The sequence below is a fragment of the Vanessa cardui genome, chromosome 30, assembly GCF_905220365.1.
Source record: "Vanessa cardui chromosome 30, ilVanCard2.1, whole genome shotgun sequence".
In the NCBI taxonomy this organism is placed as follows: domain Eukaryota; kingdom Metazoa; phylum Arthropoda; class Insecta; order Lepidoptera; family Nymphalidae; genus Vanessa; species Vanessa cardui.
This window is the reverse complement of record NC_061152.1, coordinates 3,290,270-3,307,411: the sequence shown is the minus strand read 5'-3', so window position 1 is coordinate 3,307,411 and position 17,142 is coordinate 3,290,270. Positions and strand designations below refer to the sequence as shown.

At 43.5% G+C, this 17,142-nt stretch overlaps 1 protein-coding gene and 1 long non-coding RNA gene across 2 annotated transcripts; both read right to left on the bottom strand.

Moving 5' to 3' along the window:
• Positions 1-2,641: 2,641 nt before the first annotated feature.
• On the bottom strand, positions 2,642-3,953 carry LOC124542161. The gene is made up of 3 exons (XR_006967307.1): positions 3,925-3,953; positions 3,403-3,600; positions 2,642-2,668 (listed from the first exon to the last, which is right to left on the bottom strand). It is a non-coding gene; the product is annotated as an uncharacterized LOC124542161 (long non-coding RNA).
• A 4,078-nt stretch (positions 3,954-8,031) lies between these two features.
• Positions 8,032-15,251, bottom strand: LOC124542121 (nascent polypeptide-associated complex subunit alpha, muscle-specific form-like). Its single transcript, XM_047120054.1, has 10 exons — positions 15,219-15,251; positions 14,987-15,125; positions 12,128-12,214; positions 11,506-11,718; positions 10,733-11,071; positions 10,326-10,502; positions 9,968-10,114; positions 9,421-9,777; positions 8,308-8,937; positions 8,032-8,069 (listed from the first exon to the last, which is right to left on the bottom strand). The coding sequence occupies exons 1-10, from the start codon at positions 15,249-15,251 to the stop codon at positions 8,032-8,034; spliced, it is 2,160 nt and encodes a 719-aa protein (XP_046976010.1).
• Between the last annotated feature and the right edge of the window lie 1,891 nt (positions 15,252-17,142).

The following is a 17,142-nucleotide window of genomic DNA, read 5'->3' as shown; positions in this document are numbered from 1 at the left end:
TACGTTAAAAATGTACAAAGGCATCGAATTCAAGCTTTAATAATCAAAAGTCTGAATTAAAATGTAGCTTAAATGTGAAATGTACCGGCTTATATATAAATTACTAGAGGCTCTAAGTTCCCAATTAACGCGGGTGAAAAACCGGTGTATACTGCTCTCTCCGGCTGAAGGGACATAATGAAAAGAAACATTCTCGTCTTTTCCGACGAGCAAAATTTAAATTCTACTCTGTATTCTAGCACATGCATTTAAATCTTACTCTGGATTAGCTCTGTTTATTGCCGGAAGCCGTATGTTAATCAGTCGCTCAGTTATAACGGTCTACGCAACAACTGAAATACGAAATTAACGGAAGAGTGCTCGAGGCTTAATATGGGAATAACATTGTGGAAGGATCATAAACTCGTACCAGATTGTTTGGGACTTCCGATGGCTCCAGCTTGAGGTCCTGATGGTGAGGTTCCAGCACTGCTGCCAGTCGACGTATTTGTGAAGCTTGAACTACTCGATCCGGGGTTTCCGTTTACTGGGCCGGTCGGATTTCCGCCTTGTGGTTGGTTTGGTGATCCGCCTTGTGGGGCGTTAGGTGATCCGCCTTGTGGTTGGTTAGGTGATCCTCCTTGTGGGGCGTTAGGTGATCCGCCTTGTGGTTGGTTAGGTGATCCTCCTTGTGGGGCGTTAGGTGATCCGCCTTGTGGTTGGTTAGGTGATCCTCCTTGTGGGGCGTTAGGTGATCCGCCTTGTGGTTGGTTAGGTGATCCTCCTTGTGGTTGGTTAGGTGATCCTCCTTGTGGGGCGTTAGGTGATCCGCCTTGTGGTTGGTTTGGTGATCCTCCTTGTGGTTGGTTAGGTGATCCGCCTTGTGGTTGGTTAGGTGATCCACCTTGTGGTTTGTTGGGTGATCCGCCTTGTGGTTGGTTTGGTGAACCGCCTTGTGGTTTGGTTGGTGATCCTCCTTGTGGTTGGTTAGGTGATCCGCCTTGTGGTTGGTTAGGTGATCCGCCTTGTGGTTGGTTAGGTGATCCTCCTTGAGGTCCTGTTGGTGAGGTACCTGCACTGCTACCAGTCGACGTGTTTGTGAAGCTTGAACTACTTGTTCCGGGGTTTCCGTTTACTGGGCCGGTCGGGTATCCACCTTGTGGTTGGTTTGGTGATCCGCCTTGTGGTTTGTTGGGTGATCCTCCTTGTGGTTGGTTAGGTGATCCGCCTTGTGGTTGGTTAGGTGATCCACCTTGTGGTTGGTTTGGTGATCCTCCTTGTGGTTGGTTAGGTGATCCTCCTTGTGGGGCGTTAGGTGATCCTCCTTGTGGTTGGTTAGGTGATCCTCCTTGTGGTTGGTTAGGTGATCCTCCTTGTGGTTGGTTAGGTGATCCTCCTTGAGGTTGGTTAGGTGATCCTCCTTGTGGTTGGTTAGGTGATCCTCCTTGTGGTTGGTTAGGTGATCCTCCTTGAGGTCCTGTTGGTGAGGTACCTGCACTGCTACCAGTCGACGTGTTTGTGAAGCTTGAACTACTTGTTCCGGGGTTTCCGTTTACTGGGCCGGTCGGGTATCCACCTTGTGGTTGGTTTGGTGATCCGCCTTGTGGTTTGTTGGGTGATCCACCTTGTGGTTTGTTGGGTGATCCTCCTTGTGGGGCGTTAGGTGATCCGCCTTGTGGTTGGTTAGGTGATCCTCCTTGTGGGGCGTTATGTGATCCGCCTTGTGGTTGGTTAGGTGATCCACCTTGTGGTTGGTTTGGTGATCCTCCTTGTGGGCCGTTAGGTGATCCGCCTTGTGGTTGGTTAGGTGATCCTCCTTGAGGTCCTGTTGGTGAGGTACCTGCACTGCTACCAGTCGACGTGTTTGTGAAGCTTGAACTACTTGTTCCGGGGTTTCCGTTTACTGGGCCGGTCGGGTATCCACCTTGTGGTTGGTTTGGTGATCCGCCTTGTGGTTTGTTGGGTGATCCACTTTGTGGTTTGTTGGGTGATCCGCCTTGTGGTTGGTTTGGTGAACCGCCTTGTGGTTTGGTTGGTGATCCTCCTTGTGGTTGGTTAGGTGATCCTCCTTGTGGTTGGTTAGGTGATCCTCCTTGTGGTTGGTTAGGTGATCCTCCTTGAGGTCCTGTTGGTGAGGTACCTGCACTGCTACCAGTCGAAGTGTTTGTGAAGCTTGAACTACTTGTTCCGGGGTTTCCGTTTACTGGGCCGGTCGGGTATCCTTCTTGTGGTTGGTTTGGTGATTCGCCTTGTGGTTTGTTGGGTGATCCTCCTTGTGGGGCGTTAGGTGATCCTCCTTGTGGTTGGTTAGGTGATCCTCCTTGTGGAGCGTTAGGTGATCCGCCTTGTGGTTGGTTAGGTGATCCTCCTTGTGGTTGGTTAGGTGATCCTCCTTGTGGGGCGTTAGGTGATCCGCCTTGTGGTTGGTTAGGTGATCCACCTTGTGGTTGGTTAGGTGATCCGCCTTGTGGTTGGTTAGGTGATCCTCCTTGTGGTTGGTTAGGTGATCCGCCTTATGGTTGGTTAGGTGATCCTCCTTGTGGAGCGTTAGGTGATCCTCCTTGTGGAGCGTTAGGTGATCCTTCTTGTGGAGCGTTAGGTGATCCTCCTTGTGGAGCGTTAGGTGATCCTCCTTGTGGTTGGTTTGGTGAACCGCCTTGTGGTTTGTTTGGTGATCCTCCTTGTGGACCTGTAATTGTTTGAACCATTATTTAAATCATTTATTGTTCATTGTACATAAAACAAAAATCTTAAATAAAGTTTATTATTATTTTCTTAGAATATGTCAACTCGACGCTACTAATTTTATTGTGTTTACTTATTTGCTGTAACACTCGTGTCTTTTCTGTTATACCGGTGGTCATTTTATTTGGCATACTCGATGATAGGATTATACACTGGCTACCTAACACTTGCACTCCGGGACGGAGGCCATTTACATAGTGGGTATCATAAAAATTACGGTACATAAATTAAAGTAATATCTTGTTAATACCCTTTTGCTCAGTTAAGGCCACTTCTCACATTGAAGATCGGTCATCTTAGTATTGATACAAGGGCCTTTACTGTCATTGTAATTTTTCAATTAAAGAATTTTGCATTTTTTTTTAATAACTACATAGTATAAAACATAGTTGCTTTCTCTGTCCCTATGGCCCTTTTATGCTGAAATCTTTAAAACTACGAAACGTATTTTGATGCGTTTTTTTTTAATAGAAAGAGTGATTCGAGAGGACGGTTTGTGTATAAAATACACGGACACTATAGTATAGACTGATAATTAAACAAGTTTGTAATGTGAAGTCGTATATAGTCAAATTCTGTAATATACTTAGTATCAGTATTGTACCCGTGCGAAGCCGGGGCGGGTCGCTAGTAATGAATATTGTATTGGGATACCCTAGCATTTTTACGCAAATTTACCTGTGGAAGAACTGGATACAGTTTCAGTCTGACCATAGCTGTTTGTGTAGGTCTGTTGGCTGCTTGTGTATGAGCTGCCTGCATTGCTTCCAGTCGACGATGTAGTGTAGCTTGAACTAGTGGAACTAGGGTTTCCATTTACTGATCCGCCTTGTGGTTGGTTAGGTGATCCTCCTTGTGGTTGGTTAGGTGATCCTCCTTGAGGTCCTGTTGGTGAGGTACCTGCACTGCTACCAGTCGACGTGTTTGTGAAGCTTGAACTACTTGTTCCGGGGTTTCCGTTTACTGGGCCGGTCGGGTATCCACCTTGTGGTTGGTTTGGTGATCCGCCTTGTGGTTTGTTGGGTGATCCACCTTGTGGTTGGTTAGGTGATCCTCCTTGTGGGGCGTTAGGTGATCCGCTTTGTGGTTGGTTAGGTGATCCTCCTTGTGGGGCGTTAGGTGATCCACCTTGTGGTTGGTTAGGTGATCCACCTTGTGGTTGGTTTGGTGATCCTCCTTGTGGGCCGTTAGGTGATCCACCTTGTGGTTGGTTAGGTGATCCGCCTTGTGGTTTGTTGGGTGATCCTCCTTGTGGTTGGTTAGGTGATCCTCCTTGTGGTTGGTTAGGTGATCCTCCTTGTGGTTGGTTAGGTGATCCTCCTTGTGGTTGGTTAGGTGATCCACCTTGTGGTTTGTTGGGTGATCCTCCTTGTGGGGCGTTAGGTGATCCGCCTTGTGGTTGGTTAGGTGATCCTCCTTGTGGGGCGTTAGGTGATCCACCTTGTGGTTGGTTAGGTGATCCACCTTGTGGTTGGTTTGGTGATCCTCCTTGTGGGCCGTTAGGTGATCCTCCTTGTGGTTGGTTAGGTGATCCTCCTTGTGGTTGGTTAGGTGATCCTCCTTGTGGTTGGTTAGGTGATCCGCCTTGTGGTTGGTTAGGTGATCCTCCTTGTGGTTGGTTAGGTGATCCTCCTTGAGGTCCTGTTGGTGAGGTACCTGCACTGCTACCAGTCGACGTGTTTGTGAAGCTTGAACTACTTGTTCCGGGGTTTCCGTTTACTGGGCCGGTCGGGTATCCACCTTGTGGTTGGTTTGGTGATCCGCCTTGTGGTTTGTTGGGTGATCCACCTTGTGGTTTGTTGGGTGATCCGCCTTGTGGTTGGTTTGGTGAACCGCCTTGTGGTTTGGTTGGTGATCCTCCTTGTGGTTGGTTAGGTGATCCTCCTTGAGGTCCTGTTGGTGAGGTACCTGCACTGCTACCAGTCGACGTGTTTGTGAAGCTTGAACTACTTGTTCCGGGGTTTCCGTTTACTGGGCCGGTCGGGTATCCACCTTGTGGTTGGTTTGGTGATCCGCCTTGTGGTTTGTTGGGTGATCCACCTTGTGGTTTGTTGGGTGATCCGCCTTGTGGTTGGTTTGGTGAACCGCCTTGTGGTTTGGTTGGTGATCCTCCTTGTGGTTGGTTAGGTGATCCTCCTTGAGGTCCTGTTGGTGAGGTACCTGCACTGCTACCAGTCGACGTGTTTGTGAAGCTTGAACTACTTGTTCCGGGGTTTCCGTTTACTGGGCCGGTCGGGTATCCACCTTGTGGTTGGTTTGGTGATCCGCCTTGTGGTTTGTTGGGTGATCCACCTTGTGGTTTGTTAGGTGATCCGCCTTGTGGTTGGTTAGGTGATCCGCCTTGTGGTTGGTTAGGTGATCCTCCTTGTGGGGCGTTAGGTGATCCTCCTTGTGGTTGGTTAGGTGATCCTCCTTGTGGAGCGTTAGGTGATCCTCCTTGTGGAGCGTTAGGTGATCCGCCTTGTGGTTGGTTAGGTGATCCTCCTTGTGGGGCGTTAGGTGATCCTCCTTGTGGTTGGTTAGGTGATCCTCCTTGTGGAGCGTTAGGTGATCCTCCTTGTGGAGCGTTAGGTGATCCTCCTTGTGGAGCGTTAGGTGATCCTCCTTGTGGAGCGTTAGGTGATCCGCCTTGTGGTTGGTTAGGTGATCCGCCTTGTGGTTGGTTAGGTGATCCTCCTTGTGGTTGGTTAGGTGATCCGCCTTGTGGTTGGTTAGGTGATCCTCCTTGTGGTTGGTTAGGTGATCCTCCTTGTGGAGCGTTAGGTGATCCTCCTTGTGGAGCGTTAGGTGATCCTCCTTGTGGAGCGTTAGGTGATCCTCCTTGTGGAGCGTTAGGTGATCCTCCTTGTGGTTGGTTAGGTGATCCTCCTTGTGGAGCGTTAGGTGATCCTCCTTGTGGTTGGTTTGGTGAACCGCCTTGTGGTTTGTTTGGTGATCCTCCTTGTGGACCTGTAATTGTTTGAACCATTATTTAAATCATTTATTGTTCATTGTACATAAAAAAAAATCTTAAATAAAGTTTATTATTATTTTCTTAGGATATGTCAACTCGACGCTACTAATTTTATTGTGTTTACTTATTTGCTGTAACACTCGTGTCTTTTCTGTTATACCGGTGGTCATTTTATTTGGCATACTCGATGATAGGATAATACACTGGCTACCTAACACTTGCACTCCTGGACGGAGGCCAATTACATAGTGGGTATCATAAAAATTACGGTACATAAATTAAAGTAATATCTTGTTAATACCCTTTTGCTCAGTTAAGGCCACTTCTCACATTGAAGATCGGTCATCTTAGTATTGATACAAGGGCCTTTACTGTCATTGTAATTTTTCAATTAAAGAATTTTGCATTTTTTTTAATAACTATCACTACATAGTATAAAACATAGTTGCTTTCTCTGTCCCTATGTCCCTTTTATGCTGAAATCTTTAAAACTACGAAAAGTATTTTGATGCGTTTTTTTTTAATAGAAAGAGTGATTCGAGAGGACGGTTTGTGTATAAAATACACGGACACTATAGTATAGACTGATAATTAAACAAGTTTGTAATGTGAAGTCGTATATAGTCAAATTCTATAATATACTTAGTATCAGTATTGTACCCGTGCGAAGCCGGGGCGGGTCGCTAGTAATGAATATTGTATTGGGATACCCTAGCATTTTTACGCAAATTTACCTGTGGAAGAACTGGATACAGTTTCAGTCTGACCATAGCTGTTTGTGTAGGTCTGTTGGCTGCTTGTGTATGAGCTGCCTGCATTGCTTCCAGTCGACGATGTAGTGTAGCTTGAACTAGTGGAACTAGGGTTTCCATTTACTGATCCGCCTTGTGGTTGGTTTGGTGACCCTCCTTGTGGGGCATTAGGTGATCCGCCTTGTGGTTGGTTGGGCGATCCGCCTTGTGGTTGGTTAGGTGATCCGCCTTGTGGTTGGTTTGGTGACCCTCCTTGTGGGGCATTAGGTGATCCTCCTTGAGGTCCTGTTGGTGAGGTACCTGCACTGCTACCAGTCGACGTGTTTGTGAAGCTTGAACTACTTGTTCCGGGGTTTCCGTTTACTGGGCCGGTTGGGTATCCACCTTGTGGTTGGTTTGGTGATCCGCCTTGTGGTTGGTTAGGTGATCCTCCTTGTGGTTGGTTAGGTGATCCGCCTTGTGGTTGGTTAGGTGATCCGCCTTGTGGTTGATTTGGTGATCCGCCTTGTGGTTGGCTTGGTGATCCTCCTTGTGGTTGATTAGGTGATCCGCCTTGTGGGGCGTTAGGTGATCCGCCTTGTGGTTGGTTAGGTGATCCGCCTTGTGGTTGGTTAGGTGATCCTCCTTGTGGTTGGTTAGGTGATCCGCCTTGTGGTTGGTTAGGTGATCCGCCTTGTGGTTGATTTGGTGATCCGCCTTGTGGTTGGCTTGGTGATCCTCCTTGTGGTTGGTTAGGTGATCCGCCTTGTGGGGCGTTAGGTGATCCTCCTTGTGGAGCGTTAGGTGATCCGCCTTGTGGTTGGTTAGGTGATCCGCCTTGTGGGGCGTTAGGTGATCCTCCTTGTGGAGCGTTAGGTGATCCGCCTTGTGGTTGGTTAGGTGATCCGCCTTGTGGTTGGTTAGGTGATCCTCCTTGTGGTTGGTTAGGTGATCCGCCTTGTGGGGCGTTAGGTGATCCGCCTTGTGGTTGGTTAGGTGATCCTCCTTGAGGTCCTGTTGGTGAGGTACCTGCACTGCTACCAGTCGACGTGTTTGTGAAGCTTGAACTACTTGTTCCGGGGTTTCCGTTCACTGGGCCGGTCGGGTATCCACCTTGTGGTTGGTTTGGAGATCCGCCCTGTGGGGCGTTAGGTGATCCGCCTTGTGGTTGGTTAGGTGATCCGCCTTGTGGTTGGTTAGGTGATCCTCCTTGAGGTCCTGTTGGTGAGGTACCTGCACTGCTACCAGTCGACGTGTTTGTGAAGCTTGAACTACTTGTTCCGGGGTTTCCGTTTACTGGGCCGGTCGGGTATCCACCTTGTGGTTGGCTTGGTGATCCGCCTTGTGGGGCGGTAGGTGATCCAGTTTGAGTTCCTGTATTTGTTTGAATAATTATTTTATTACTTGAGTTTCATGCCAAAAGGTAAAAAGAAATTAACACAATTTTCTTTCTCCTTCCGAAATTTAATTGCATTGCTACTGCTTTTATCTCTACTATATTTATAAACGCCAAATTATTGTTGTTTATTCGTCAGTTCCTACACTCATATTTTAACTTTCCTATCGGCATTCATTTACTTTTCGATAATTGTTGTTCAGAATAAGATCCTGGGTACCCAACACCTAACCTCCCGTATGCTGGCCATTTACATATGTCGTATCTAAAAATGGATACATTTAAAATTAATTAAAGTGAAGTAATTGCCTGTGAATGTCATACCGCTAACCTAATGCTCCATCTCTCAGTGAGGAGATGTCGCCTTAGTAATGAATTTTGCAGAAACAGGATATAGTAATTGTGGCTATCGTCGTAAATTATCAATATCAAAATAATGTTTGCATTGAATTAGAAAATTATTGTTTTATATAGATATTCTACCAGCGAATAGGGAAACTAACCTGTGAAAGAACTGGATCCACTGTCAGTCTGACCGTAGGTGTTTGTGTAAGTCTGTCCGGTGCTTGTGTATGAGCTGCCTGCATTGCTTCCCGTCGAAGATTTAGTGTAGCTTGAACTGCTGGAACCAGTCGTTTGACCGCTTGGTGATCCTTGCTGTGGGCTGTTTGGGGAATCACCATCGGGACTGTCTGATGAGTCATCATCGGGGCTGTTTGGTGTTCCTTGTTGTGGGCTGGCTGATGAGTCATCATCGGCGCTGGTAGGTGATCCCTGCTGGGGGCTGTCTGTTGAATCGTCATCGGGGCTGGTTGGTGATCCTTGCTGAGGGCTGTCTGATGAGTCATCAGCGGGGCTGGATGGTGATCCTTGCTGAGGGCTGTCTGATGAGTCATCACCGGGGCTGGATGGTGATCCTTGCTGAGGGCTGTCTGATGAGTCATCACCGGGGCTGGATGGTGATCCTTGCTGAGGGCTGTCTGATGAGTCATCACCGGGGCTGGATGGTGATCCTTGCTGAGGGCTGTCTGATGAGTCATCAGCGGGGCTGGATGGTGATCCTTGCTGAGGGCTGACTGATGAATCGTCATCGGGGCTGTTTGGTGCTCCTCCTTGTGGGGTAGTAGGTGATCCTCCTTGTTGGGCGTTAGGTGATCCACCTTGTGGTTGGTTAGGTGATCCTCCTTGTGGGGCGTTAGGTGATCCTCCTTGTGGGGCGTTAGGTGATCCTCCTTGTGGGGCGTTAGGTGATCCTCCTTGTGGGGTAGTAGGTGATCCTCCTTGTGGGGCGTTAGGTGATCCACCTTGTGGTTGGTTAGGTGATCCTCCTTGTGGGGCGTTAGGTGATCCTCCTTGTGGGGCGTTAGGTGATCCTCCTTGTGGGGCGTTAGGTGATCCACCTTGTGGTTGGTTAGGTGATCCTCCTTGCGGGGCGCTAGGTGATCCTCCTTGTGGGGCGTTAGGTGATCCTCCTTGTGGGGCGTTAGGTGATCCACCTTGTGGTTGGTTAGGTGATCCTCCTTGCGGGGCGCTAGGTGATCCTCCTTGTGGGGCGTTAGGTGATCCTCCTTGTGGGGCGTTAGGTGATCCTCCTTGTGGGGCGTTAGGTGATCCACCTTGTGGTTGGTTAGGTGATCCACCTTGAGGTCCTGTTGGTGAGGTACCTGCACTGCTGCCAGTCGAAGTGTTTGTGAAGCTTGAACTACTAGTTCCGGGGTTTCCGTTTACGGGTTCGGTTGGATATCCTCCTTGTGGTTGGCTTGGAGATCCGCCTTGTGGGGCATTAGGTGATCCTTGCTGGGGGCTGTCTGATGAATCATCATCGGGACTGGTTGGTGATACTTGCTGTGGATAGTTAGTTGATCCACCTTGCGGTTGGTTTTCTGATCCCCCTTGTGGTTGGTTTGATGATCCTTGTTGTGGGCTGTTTGATGAATCATCATCGGGGCTGGTTGGTGATCCTCCTTGTGGGCCTGTTTTATTTGAAATTATTTATTTATTTTCAAGTCCCGTTAAGAAATTCAAAACCCAAGTCCGTTGCGTAGGTTAAATGATCTAAGTGTTCACAGGGTGGGAAGCGACTTCATCTTATAGTACTTCGATTTCCAAAATCAAATGAATATTTGTCCACTGATACATAAAAGATCGCACTATGCAACTTACCCGTAGCGGTAGTAGATCCACTTTCGCTCTGTCCGTAGGTATTGGAGTAAGTTTGTCCATTGTTTGAGAATGAGCTGCCGGCGTTACTACCACTTGATGTTTGGCCATAACTTGAGCTCGTTGAACCAGGATAGCCATTTTGTGGGTCTGTTGAAAATTAAGCCAATCATAAAAAAAACGTTTAATTTGATTTTTAAAAACTGAAAATATTGTAAAACAACCTTTTGTTGGCCAATAATTTATTATAAAATCGGCGCCTCATTGCGTATTGAAGAATACACATTATGCAGTCCGAGTGTGGTCCTATTTTCTCAAATTCAAAGAAATTAAAGTAGAAAATGTAAACGTATTTATTTACTTGTTGATGAAGTAGATCCTCCGTTGTTCTGATTCCATGAGCTTGAGAAAGCCTGTTCATTGTTTGAAACTGAACTGCCTGAACTGCTACCACCAACAAATTGCGTGTAGCTGGCGGAACCAGTAGTTGGTGTACTCAATGGAGCGGGCACATTGTTTGAGGGTGCAATTGGTTTACCTTTAAATAAAAAGAAACAATATGAACGTACAATCCTCCTACTACTTGAGTAACTGTCCTAAAGTAAATAAAGTTCAAGTATAAATAATTATATCGCTCAGTCGACTTAGGTTTATTTCGCAAAATCAAATCGAGACGAAAATAATCGGTTTAATCGTGTAAGTGTTTGCGTTTGTTCAAGAGTTATGTGAGTTGAACATATTCAAAGTTACTTAAATGAGCATATATACCTGCGAAATCAATCGGGCTTCCTGGAGCTGGAGCAATGGGCCCGACTGGTTGCTTGGGTGGAAAACCGGGAGGGACTGGGTATTGACCAACGAATGATCGAGGAGAGAGCATGTATCCGTTTCCTGTGGTGGGTACAAATCCGCGTTTGTAATTTTCAAGTGAGGGAATATTTACAAACGCAGGCTGAACGTAAGGAACAATGGGTTCAGGATAAATTGGACGTGGGTAATACACGGGTTCTGGATAGAACTGTGGTGGATAATACACTGATGGTCGGGGTTTTGGTGGTAGTAGTTGTGCTGGATACGATTTCGGTGGAACGTTATTTACGAATCCTCCTGTAACAATATACGCTTGATTAAGTATTTGCTTTGAAGTTTACAATAGTAACCGTCAAACAAAACAAAATTCGCTCTCTCAAGTTACCATCACTGAACACATAAGTCAAGGAATTAAATGGCATTGTAAGAAGTAATTCCCATTCCTCACATCGTCGACGTGCAACCAACCATGGAAAATAAGATGTGATGTCTGTAGGTACAGAACTAGCCAGTGAATACAAAATGCAATAGAGTAGTATGAAGGAGAAGGAACACTGGGCTTCGCCATGCCAATGCCGATGGTCAAGTTAGAACGACTAATATACTCAAGAGTGCTAAGAATAAATTGACAAATATACTTTGAAATTAGACGAGCACACTCCCAAATGAAAAATGATATTCGTTAAATCTAATCTAACAACACAAAACGAGGAATAACGCTACACACGTACCTTCGTTGTAATTGTAGTTACTGTTCGAACTAGAGGACGATTCCTTCGAGTCCGACACTGATCTCCAGTAAGCGTTTTCGTTTCCGTTGTTCACTTGACCAGCAAATTCATTGCGATTACTGTTCGAGCTCTCTGCTGTGTTTGAAGAGCTAGCAATATTCTTCCAGTAGGACTGGGTGTTCGATCCAGACGTTAGTTCATCCTTTTGATCTTCTGTAAAGAAAATCACATCACAATTTACAAAACAACCAACTACCCGTCCTTGCTTCGCAGTCGCAGTATATACCCAATTTAGATTGAAGAACAAACATAAAAAGTCCGCTGCGTAGTCTAAAGATCTTTGTGTATAGGCTCGGTTCTATGATATGTAGATATGTTTACGAACAATATTACAAGCTATGGAGATCAGTGGTACTGCTTGATTTTGTATGTGTAGGTTTGTTCGTTTGGCGCATTGTTCAAACTAACAGCCCAGTTGACTTGCCTCTGTTTTTATATCTCTAAATTATAAAATGGAATTATTGACAGATACGAGAATTTATAACACAACCCCTAATTGAGAATTTGTTTAACGATTGTGCGTACAGTTGCAAGCCACGCTGTTCTGTGTTCATGAACTTACCGATAGGCTCGAGTGTCAGTGTAATGATTTGTTTACCAAACTTGTCCAACTTCTTGTCTGCGATAAACTCGTATTCGTTACCATCATCTGCAAGTTTTCGACGTTGTCAGTCCACTTGCCATCGACTTTGTATTATGGGTGGGGGTGTATTACGCGTCGTATTAGTGACGAGATTTACAGAATTATAGTCGATATTTTTATCTATTTTAAATTTCGCATTTGTCTCAATTTTACTTTAATTTGGACTATTATTACTATTCAAATCACAGGACTAGAGCTTAAAATCTGGCTTCAACTTGGAATTCTGTGATAGGGGTCCAGTTATATGATTGGAGTGAGCAAAGTATATAACAGCTTATAACGATGTATGTACTTCAAGTCCAGATACGATTTGATGCGCTCAACATGTCAATATTTAACGAATTTGAAGAGTAAAGAAGGTAACTGAATATTTTGGCGGTTCTTCGCCGTAGACATTTGAAACCGGCGATAGTTTAAAGTAATCCCGTTAGTTTTAGTAATTTCTAATCAAGAAATAGTATATACATCTACCAGAATCGTTATGTATCTCTGAATTATTGGAAATAAAGTCAAACCCATTGATTACATTGCTGTTTCTTCTTGTCAAGTTAGTTTAAAATGCTAGTTAAATTTTACTGTGATGATATTTCGTACCTGTGTGAAACTTGAATTGTATTTTTATATTAAATAAATTGTTTTAGACGCCTATCTAAAATATTTTTTAACAAATGGTCACTAGCAATAAATATTGTAAGTTACAGTTTAACGAGTTTCTTAAGATATTATAATATATAATTATGTCTTACCAGGAAGATCGAGTTTTATGTATTTTCCATCGTCTGTAAATAATTATTAACATGCTTTAAAAACGTATTTTTAATAACCCAAAGCAAAAATTATTGAAATGTCTCTAATTCATAACAACTCAAAGTAAACTTGCCAATATTACTTTATACGGAAAATAATACATACACACGTATATAAGAGTGCATGTGTGTGTACGTAAACACAGAGTCAATATAAGAAAAAAACCCTATTCCACGAAACGGGCTCCCAAAGGGATTTGCCCTTGGTCTATTCGACTGCATTGCTGGGCTTTTTCTTGCTCTAATATACTTGTATTACACATGTGAACCGTCCCTTTGCATCACAGAAGGCATGGGACATGGGACATTTATACGCTGCAGAGCATCTATTTGTGAACAACGTCGTAGAGTATGGAGGTCAGTGGTGCATGTGCGAGTATTTTATTCCCTAGGAGTTCGACTAGTGGAATAGGCTAACTCTTGTCGTGTGGTGTGGCATTTGTAAAGGGAGTTGTGAAAATAGGGGGTGAATTTTGTTTGCGGACATAACTGTGCACTGCCTGGCTAGAAAATGGCATGACTGCCGTGAACTATATAGATCGAGTAGCTCTATCAGATAGCAGATCTATGTGGAATTCCATAAATACTTACGATGTTTTGGAGCAACCAGCGCATCCAGTACCTGTACCAAAATTAAATTAAGTTAAAAAATGCATAATGAGTTTACCAATGTTAATAAATTGAAGACAGCACATTTTTTGTAGTATAAGTGATAGTATTCCCTCGTTTCCAATATTACGAATATTACGTTGATTTAAAATACCAATAACTAAACGAATGGTGGTAGGGCTATGTGCAAGTAGTCGGTAGGTACCACACATCCATTAATACTTTAGTTTCGATAAGCCTGTACATGTGATGATCACATGTTACCACAATGAGATGTCGTGCATGGACTTCAAAGCACATGGGCGTCGATATCATTACTCGCTAATATTTTTATAGAATGGGTTCGCGGATTGGCAAATTTGTCACCGGATTGTAAGTCACCACCGTTCATAGACAATGACCAATGCACTACCGCCCTTCTAAACATGGATAAAGTCCCTTGTGCCAGTAGTTGCAATGGCTCATTCGCTCATTTGAGCACAAAATACCAAATATTCCGAATGGCAGATTATAAACATAGGGACAAAGTATATATTACACAGGCAAAACTCGATTATATACAAATGTAAATAAAGAAAACTTACGCCAACCACGCAGAGAAGGATAAGATACGATAGCTTCATCATATCTTTGGTCTCAGGACTTAATATCCTTAAAAGACCAAGTGTCCAACAAGACTATGCCATCCTGGGCCTGTGCTCGCCTTTTTATACCAAACGGATTCTTGTACAAACATCGTTATTGCCGGTATAGCAAATATATGTAATGGGTAATAAATAATCGATTACAACTGAATAAATACAACTATTGTTTCGAAAACAATAAACTATTGATATTTCAGACAACTTTCATTTTCCATACGTAGATGTCGTCTGCCACGCTACGTTGTGGGCACCAGTCAGGTGTGAGGTGAGGACCTTTGTTCTTGCTTGGGGTGGTTCAAGCTTGTTTTGCAAGAGTCTCGTGAACAAGACATTCGTAGACAATGTCGAAATATCGAGCTCCACCGAACAAAAATAAAAAACATGGTAAATATCCCGAAATTAATAACTTTAATACAAGCTTTAATACAAGCTTGCTTCGTACCGAATTCCATCAATTTCGGTTCAGTGGTTTGGCCGTGAAAGATCAACAAACAGACAGAGGTACTATTGCATTGACAATATTAGTACGGATTCGGTGTACGGTGAACCAATAATAAATTAAATCGCTCGCATCGGTCTCCGTTGTGTTTTGAGAATAAGCTAACTTTAATATCGGATTTCATTTGAATGTCTGTCTCGCTGATGAAAACGACTCTTGCGTTTTCCCTACATGAAGTGGAGGGTTATGTGGGACTTGCTAGCACCCGAAAAAAACTCACGTGCCTTACTATACCACAAAACCAGCGGTACTCTCTCCGTCTTCCAGCAGGCACTAACTGCCTCCAATAGGAAGTCGCTCCTCAATGCATCTTTGAGCATATCTCTCTTCACGTCAACGATAGACTCTTCTGTGGGAGTCTGCACCATTTAAACATGTCCACACTCATCTTTGAAAAATATGAAAGACTATTCTTCAGTCCAACTGCAGCCGAAGCAATCCAAGACCGGTACCGTGGTGTCCAGGATCAGGTCCAAGTACTGCATCAGAGAATGAATGATGAAAGATGCCCCTCGTAAGAGACCTTTTTTAGGCCAAAGGAGAGCCACCGCTTTCGTTATCAAAGGCTTCAATTCGTTCAGGATACCTTAAGCTTCAAAAAACCTCAACGAACCCCCTTGATGCACTGAATGTTAGGACTATCCCAAAAAAAAACTAACCTTTCAGGGACTTCTTCGTGAGGATAATAATAAGAATAGTATTCTGCATTATTCATTGTAGAACATGCTGTGTGTGCTGACTGACAGAGGACTCGCTTATGAATACTTTATTTAGGCTATATTACAAAATGTATTATTTATAACTTAGCTATTGAACTATTACTGTTTCCAAATTTTATTTTAAATTTGTATTAAGTAAGTTTTTTTTTCATTGGTTGTTATTTTTAGTTAATTTTGTGGGAATTTTAAAGAGCTACCTTTAGTACGAATTCGTTCATGGTCGACTACGAATTTCCATTAATGTCCTTTCAGGTCATTTTATTTCGATTGATTTGAAATAATTTCCTTCTTTTTATACATTTTTGGAAAGCTAAGAAAACGGTTATGTTTTTAAAATAATCTGCAGGCCAAGTTTCATAATGATTTTTTTAGTTTTTAAGGTATTTTTGAGGAAAAAAAAGATAAAAAAAATATTGAAATAATTTCTTTTTCCATCTCGCATTTTTAAATTTGGACCGATAATTATTGTTTAAATATTGACAAATATTCAGTGTTTAATCATTTTTAAAAAACAAAAGGAAAAAAAATGATTTTATTTGATACTTACTTTTGATTCTTTTTAAATAAAAATTTGAAGTTTCATTTTTGACAAATTTTGAAAAAAGCTAAAAAACGTGATAACTCAAAAATGGTTCACTTTTGGATCATGCATATAGTTATGGGTTAAAATTATTGCAAATAGTCACCCCTATTACCTCCTAAGGTTCCAGTTCGATGTCCGAAAATCCACATCAGCGCGAATTCTAAGACATTTTCTGCCTCACACAACTTTCTTTGTGGAACCAGCCACCGAAACATGTCCCATGGCGTTCCCATGTCGTACGTCCGAACCGATACGACATGGGAACCTTCAAGAAAAGAGCCTACTACTTCCTCAAAGGCCGGCAACGCACCTGCTAGCCCCCTGGTGCTGCAGATGTCCATGGGCGGTGGTAGTACCACCTGGCCCTACGATAGCTACGCCACTGGCCAAAGGGAAATTCAGCAGCGGACCTTCTTCCAACAGCATCAACTTCCGTGTCTTGTAATCCTTCGGAGACGACTCGCTGCACATTCGTCAAACAGTTCTCATGGCTTTGCACCCAGGTATACTAGAACCCTTACTACGAGTCCGGCAGTAACCTACAAAGTATTTTTTTAGTTTATGGTTTGCTTCCATACAAAACCTATCAACGCCTCAAAGGACCTGGTCATATTTTTATTATTTTTTGAATATTTTTTTTCCAAGCGCCACATCATAGCACATACTAAGAACTTTTTAGCACATCTATTCTTTTAAAAAAAAAATTATTATATTTTCGAAATGTTGTTTTTCACTTGTTATTATATAAATTTACAAAAAACATTTTATTTTTTTGTATTACATCTGCACATGACAGCACATGTTGAGCACATTACGGCACAATTTTAATAAATTCGATAAAGTAAAGTAGCGGTGCTTACCGGTCTTGAAAAAAGTACCTCGTCATAAAAATGATATTTTTTTTATCGTATCATATTTTGTTATTGTATCCGATTTCATAAAAATAAGTGTACGCAATAGATTTCAGAACGTCTTTCGTATGACTTCAGATTTTAGAAGTAGGTAATACAAAATGTTTCCACGTGACCCGCTTAGTTTTAAAAATAAAAAAAAGACTCACTCGTTAAATAAAAC

Bases quoted from the DNA above. Each gene is read 5' to 3' on its own strand.
- LOC124542121 (XM_047120054.1), bottom strand. From the start codon at position 15,251: ATGCAGTACTTGGACCTGATCCTGGACACCACG. The intron at 10,115-10,325 runs GTAAATAAATAC...AATTTTCAACAG, and splicing joins AGGATCTACTTCATCAACAA to ACCCACAAAATGGCTATCCT. The intron at 8,938-9,420 runs GTGGATCACCTA...CCCAACAAGGAG, and splicing joins ATCACCTAACCAACCACAAG to GATCACCTACTACCCCACAA.